Source organism: Pleurodeles waltl, chromosome 8 (genome assembly GCF_031143425.1).
Source record: "Pleurodeles waltl isolate 20211129_DDA chromosome 8, aPleWal1.hap1.20221129, whole genome shotgun sequence".
Taxonomy (NCBI): domain Eukaryota; kingdom Metazoa; phylum Chordata; class Amphibia; order Caudata; family Salamandridae; genus Pleurodeles; species Pleurodeles waltl.
Window position 1 is genome coordinate 1490561640 of NC_090447.1, and position 6628 is coordinate 1490568267.

The 6628-nt window shown below is 58.3% G+C and overlaps 1 protein-coding gene across 1 annotated transcript in view; it reads right to left on the minus strand.

Annotated features, from left to right (window-relative positions):
- Positions 1-5730, minus strand: part of FSTL1 (follistatin like 1) — a 119421-nt gene extending 113691 nt beyond the window's left edge. The window contains exon 1 of the mRNA XM_069202698.1: positions 5534-5730. Coding sequence (XP_069058799.1) covers positions 5534-5536 — 3 coding nt within the window. The 5' untranslated portion in view covers positions 5537-5730. The remainder of the gene's footprint in view (positions 1-5533) is intronic.
- Between the last annotated feature and the right edge of the window lie 898 nt (positions 5731-6628).

Here is a 6628-nt window from a genome sequence, read left to right on the forward strand (position 1 = left end):
GCTCAGGACCAGAACTGGAAGAGAGAGAGCACAGGGCCAGAATGGAGAGAGAGCGAGAGAGCGCCGGGCCAGAATGGGAAGAGAGAGAGCTCAGGGCCAGAACTGTAAGACAGAGAGCGGAGGGCCAGAACCGGAAAAGAGAGAGCACAGGGCCAGACCCGGAAGAGAGACAGCGCACCGGACCAGAACTGGAAGAGAGAGAGCGCAGGGGCAGAATGGAGAGAGAGCGAGAGAGAGAGAGAGCGCAGGGCCAGAATGGGAAGAGACAGAGCGCAGGGCCAGAACAGGAAAAGACAGAGAGAGCAGGACCAGAACTGGAAGAGAGAGAGCTCAGGACCAGAACTGGAAGAGAGAGAGAGTGCAGGGCCAGAACTGGAAGAGAGAGAGCTCAGGGCCAGAACTGAAAGAGAGAGAGCTCAGGGCCAGAACTGGCAGAGAGAGAGCATAGGGCCAGAACTGGAAGAGAGAAAGCTCAGGGCCAGAACCGGAAGAGAGAGAGCGCAGGGCAAGAACCAGAAGAGAGAGAGCGCAGGGCCAGAACCGGAAGAGAGAGAGCGCACAGGGCCAGAACTGGAAGAGAGAGAGCGCAGGGCCACAACTGGAAGAGAGAGAGCGCAAGGCCAGAACTGGAAGAGAGAGAGCGCAGGGCCAGAACTGGAAGAGAGAGAGCTCAAGACCAGAACTGGAAGAGAGAGAGCGCAGGGGGAGAATGTAGAAAGAGCGAGAGAGAGAGAGCGCAGGGCCAGAATGGGAAGAGAGAGAGCGCAGGGCCAGAACAGGAAAAGACAGAGAGCGCAGGACCAGAACTGGAAGAGAGAGAGTTTAGGACCAAAACTGGAAGAGAGAAAGAGCGCAGGGCCAGAACTGGAAGAGAGAGAGCGCAGGACCAGAACTGGAAGAGAGAGAGCTCAGGACCAGAACTGGAAGAGAGAGAGTGCAGGACCAGAACTTGCAGAGAGAGAGCTCAGGACCAGAACTGGAAGAAAGAGAGCGCAGGGCCAGAACTGGAAGACAGAGAGCTCAGGTCCAGAACTGGAAGAGAGAGAGAGCACAGGGCCAGAATGGAGAGAGAGAGAGAGCGCAGGGCCAGAATGGGAAGAGAGAGAGCTCAGGACCAGAACTGGAAGAGAGAGAGAGCACAGGGCCAGAATGGAGAGAGAGAGAGAGCGCAGGGCCAGAATGGGAAGAGAGAGAACTCAGGGCCAGAACTGGAAGAGAGAGAGCACAGGGCCAGAACTGGAAGAGAGAGAGCGCAGGGCCAGAACTGGAAGAGAGAGAGCGCAGGGCCAGAACTGGAAGAGAGAGAGCGCAGGGCCAGAACTGGAAGAGAGAGAGCTCAAGACCAGAGCTGGAAGAGAGAGAGTGCAGGGGCAGAATGGAGAGAGATAGAGAGAGAAAGAGAGAGAGAGAGAGAGAGAGAGAGAGAGAGAGAGAGAGAAAGAGAGCGCAGGGCCAGAATGGGAAGAGAGAGAGCGCCGGGCCAGAACAGGGAAAGACAGAGAGCGCAGGACCAGAACTGGAAGAGAGAGAGCTCAGGACCAGAACTGGAAGAGAGAGAGTGCAGGGCCAGAACTGGAAGAGAGAGAGAGCACAGGGCCAGAACTGGAAAAGAGAGAGCTCAGGACCAGAACTGGAAGAGAGAGCTCAGGGCCAGAACTGGCAGAGAGAGAGCATAGGGCCAGGACTGGAAGAGAGAGAGCACAGGGCCAGAGCCGGAAGAGAGAGCGCACAGGGCCAGAACTGGAAGAGAGAGAGTGCAGGGCCAGAACTGGAAGAGAGAGAGCTCAAGACCAGAACTGGAAGAGACAGAGCGCAGGGGCAGAATGGGAAGAGAGAGAGTGCAGGGCCAGAACAGGAAAAGACAGAGAGCGCAGGACCAGAACTGGAAGAGAGAGAGCTCAGGGCCAGAACTAGAAGAGAGAGAGCGCAGGGCCAGAACTGGAATAGAGAGAGCGCAGGGCCAGAACTGGAAGAGAGAGAGTCCAGGACCAGAACTGGAAGAGAGAGAACGCACGGGCCAGCACTAGAAGAGAGAGAGCTCAGGGCCAGAACAGGAAGAGAGAGAGCTCAGGACCAGAACTGGAAGAGAGAGAGCTCAGGACCATAACTGGAAGAGAGAGAGCGCAGGGCCAGAACTGGAAGAGAGAGAGCGCAGGGCCAGAACTGGAAGAGAGAGAGCACAGGGCCAGAACAGGAAGAGAAAGAGAGTGTAGGGCCAGGATTGGAAGAGAGAGAGCTCAGGGCCAGAACTAGAAGAAAGAGAGCGCAGGGCCAGAACTGGAAGAGAGAGAGCGCAGGGCCAGAACAGGAAGAGAGAGAGAGCGCAGGACCAGAACTGGAAGAGAGAGAGCTCAGGGCCAGAACTGGAAGAGAGAGAGCTCAGGGCCAGAACTGGAAGAGAGAGAGCTCAGGACCAGAGCTGGAAGAGCGAGAGTGCAGGGCCAGGATGGGAAGAGAGAGAGCACAGGGCCAGAACTGGAAGAGAGAGAGAGCGCAGAACTGGAAGAGAGAGAGCGCAGGACCAGAACTGGAAGAGAAAGCGCTCAGGACCAGAACTGGAAGAGAGAGAGCGCAGGACCAGAACTGGAAGAGAGAGAGCGCAGGGCCAGAACGGGAAGAGAGAGAGCGCAGGGCCAGAACTGGAAGAGGGAGAGAGAGCTCAGGGCCAGAACTGGAAAAGACAGAGCGCAGGGCCAGAACTGGAAGAGACAGAGCGCAGGGGCAGAATGGAGAGAGAGAGAGCGCAGGGCCAGAATGGGAAGAGATAGAGCGCAGGGGCAGAATGGAGAGAGAGAGAGCGCAGGGCCAGAATGGGAAGAGACAGAGCGCAGGGCGAGAACAGGAAAAGACAGAGAGCGCAGGACCAGAACTGGAAGAGAGAGAGCTCAGGACCAGAACTGGAAGAGAGAGAGAGTGCAGGGCCAGAACTGGAAGAGAGAGAGCTCAGGGCCAGAACTAGAAGAGAGAGAGCGCAGGGCCAGAACTGGAATAGAGAGAGCGCAGGGCCAGAACTGGAAGAGAGAGAGTCCAGGACCAGAACTGGAAGAGAGAGAGCGCACGGGCCAGAACTAGAAGAGAGAGAGCTCAGGGCCAGAACTGGAAGAGAGAGAGAGCGCAGGGCCAGGATGAGAAGAGAGCGCAGGGCAAGAACTGGAAGAGAGAGAGCACATGGCCAGTACTGGAAGAGAGAGAGAGTGCAGGGCCAAGATGGGAAGAGAGAGAGAGCGCAGGGCCAGGATGAGAAGAGAGCGCAGGGCCAGAACTGGAAGAGAGAGAGCACATGACCAGTACTGGAAGAGAGAGAGAGCGCAGGGCCAGGATTGGAAGAGAGAGAGTGCATGGCCAGGATGGGAAGAGAGAGAGAGCGCAGGGCCAGGATGGAAGAGAGCGCAGGGCCAGAATGCACAGTGCGCACAAAGCCTAGAAGGACAGAGACAGTCGTCACATAAAATGAAGAGAATGTGACGAGAGCGGCGCAGTCCAAAAAATAGGACGAGAGCCAGAAAAGTACCAGCGAGTGACGAGGACGAGGGAAGTGCCAGACTGGGGGCGGCCAGAACGTTAGCAGAGTAGCCGAGTGCCAAGGCAGTGCCAGAATCTGGGGAGGATGAGAGCAGTGCCAGATCAGGTTAACTGAGCAGTGCCAGAATTGAGATGAGCGCCAGGACGGACCAGCAGAGCAGTGTCTGCATCTCAGTAGGATGAGAGCAGGGCAGACCGGCAGAGCAGTGCCAGACGAGAGAGCAGTGCCCGGACAGACCAGCAGAGCTGTGCCAGAATACAGAGCAGTGCCCGGACAGACCGGCAGAGCAGTGCCAGACGAGAGAGCAGTGCCCGGACAGACCAGCAGAGCAGTGCCAGACGAGAGAGCAGTGCCCGGACAGACCAGCAGAGCAGTGCCAGAATACAGAGCAGTGCCCGGACAGACCGGCAGAGCAGTGCCAGACGAGAGAGCAGTGCCCGGACAGACCAGCAGAGCAGTGCCAGAATACAGAGCAGTGCCCGGACAGACCGGCAGAGCAGTGCCAGACGAGAGAGCAGTGCCCGGACAGACCGGCAGAGCAGTGCCAGAATACAGAGCAGTGCCCGGACAGACCAGCAGAGCAGTGCCAGACGAGAGAGCAGTGCCCGGACAGACCGGCAGAGCAGTGCCAGACGAGAGAGCAGTGCCCGGACAGACCAGCAGAGCAGTGCCAGAATACAGAGCAGTGCCCGGACAGACCGGCAGAGCAGTGCCAGACGAGAGAGCAGTGCCCGGACAGACCGGCAGAGCAGTGCCAGACGAGAGAGCAGTGCCAGACGAGAGAGCAGTGCCCGGACAGACCAGCAGAGCAGTGCCAGACGAGAGAGCAGTGCCCGGACAGACCGGCAGAGCAGTGCCAGACGAGAGAGCAGTGCCCGGACAGACCAGCAGAGCAGTGCCAGAATACAGAGCAGTGCCCGGACAGACCAGCAGAGCAGTGCCAGACGAGAGAGCAGTGCCCGGACAGACCAGCAGAGCAGTGCCTGCATCTGAGGAGGATGAGACCAAGGCAAGACCAATAGAGCAGTACCAGAATTGGCAGTAGTGCCAGGATAGGCTAGGAGAGCAGAGTCTGTCCTGAGAGAGCAGTGCCCGGACAGACCAGCAGAGCAGTGCCAGAATCGACAGCAGTGCCTGGACAGGATAACAGAGCAGTGCCAGAATCGACAGCAGTGCCAGGATAGGCCAGCAGGACAGTGCCGGAATCGACAGCAGTGCCAGGACAGGCCAGCAGGGCAGTGCCAGATTCGACAGCAGTGCCAGGATAGGCCAGCAGGGCAGTGCCGGAATAGGGAGATAACGTGGGCTGAGGTGAGGCGAAAGCTGTGAGGCTGAGTGAGACAGGAGAGGGGACGGGGGTAGCGGGGAGATCTAAGTGATGCACACGGGAGAGAGAGACGAGGGGTGGGGGGCAAGGGGTGCGCGAGATGGTAAAGCAGGCAGGGAGGAGAGCAGGGTGGTTCTGGGGAGAGAGGAGGGGAACTGTTCTGGGGGTGCACAAGAGAAGGCTGAGTCCCTGGGAGAAAAGGGGGTATACGAGAAAGGGGGCGCCTGTGAACGGGGGGGGTCCTGTGGATGGGGCAGGGGCTCGGAGGAGACATCAGGCAGCCAAGAACGGATAAATAAATGAGCGCAGGGGGGCCGGGGTTACAGAATACCCGAACCTCCAAACAGTGAGGGGGTGCTGGGAGACGGAAGGGCAGAGATCCCGGTGGGCAGGAGACACATGTAGTCTTGGGGGGACGGGTGGGGGCTGCTGCTATAGAAGTAAGGGGCATGGAAGAGACTCAATAGAGGAAATCTTGGGAGAAGCATAGATAGAAAGATGGAATTTGGGGTACACAACTGATAGGGGAGTGGGTGGGGGGGTAGTGTCAGACTGGGGAGACGGATCTTCGCTCCCACCAGGAAGGATTGCTTTCTCCCCCCGTCCCAGATGGAGTGAGGAGCCCCTCGCGTGTCCCTCCACCCCCCCCCCCCCCGCCCCTTCCCGAGTACTGGGGTCCTCACCATGTTGTCTCGGGGCTGGGGGGTCCTCGGCTGTGGGGTGCTGTGGTGCTGGCTCCGGGAAGGGCGGAATGCAGAGATGTCTTCCCCTGCTCGGATGCTTTTCTCTCCTGGAGGAAATCTGATCCAGGCAGGGCTGAGGGCCGAGTATGCCAGCCTTCCTCCAGCCTGCACCGCCCCCCTCCCGGCGCCTGCCCCTATCCCCGCTCTCCCCCCAGTGCGGCCCTGCCCTCCGCCCACCTCACCCCCCTTCTCTCATTCCATTCTCCCCTTCAGGCCCTCCCTCAGCATGGACCCCCCTCCACCCAGACCCCCCCCGCTCGCCCACCTCTCTCCCTCTAGCCATCACCCTCCCATCCATCCCACTCCCGGCATCCCCCCCGTTCTCCACATTCTTTCACCCACCCAATGACGTGGCCCGTGTGGAGTGCCCCCCCCCCAAAAAAAAAAAGATGAGGGGCTGTGGGCAGGGAGCACAGTGAGGGGAGGTGGCGATCAGAGGGGCTGAAACTTTACATACACATACCATCCCATCAACGCACTCCCCTAGCTGTGCCCCCCTCCTCCTTCCCACAGGTCCCCCTGGAATTAAGCAGACGGGACCCAGTGCCCACTCAGATAGGGTGAAGACACACTGGGTGCACACGGGAGGTGGGGGGCATTTCATCACCCGAGCAGGCCTCGAGGGGTGCAGTCACAGACAAGCCAGACATGGACAAAAGAGTGCCCTGGTACTCGAGAGACTTTCCCATCCCACCCCTTAGCACAAGAGAGGACAAGCCCCGAGCCTGCCTGACAAGCAAAACTCGATTAACAAAAAACACGTAACACAATCTGCCTTTTTTTTTCGAAAAAAACACGATTTTAGCTAGCAATAGCACACTGCAAACCAGAATTGAAAGTGCGTGTTATTATTATTAAAAGTTCCACCGGTGTTATAAAAGTTGATACATGGCCCTTTGCAACGAAATCCCAGGACTGTAGAGGGCGCTGTGACCCAGAGGCACACCGACTGTAAAAGGGCGCTCTACAAATTATTCTTTTAGTCGCTGTTGATGTAGCGCCTCTTAAACCAAAGGAGCCCATGAGCGCTTTAGA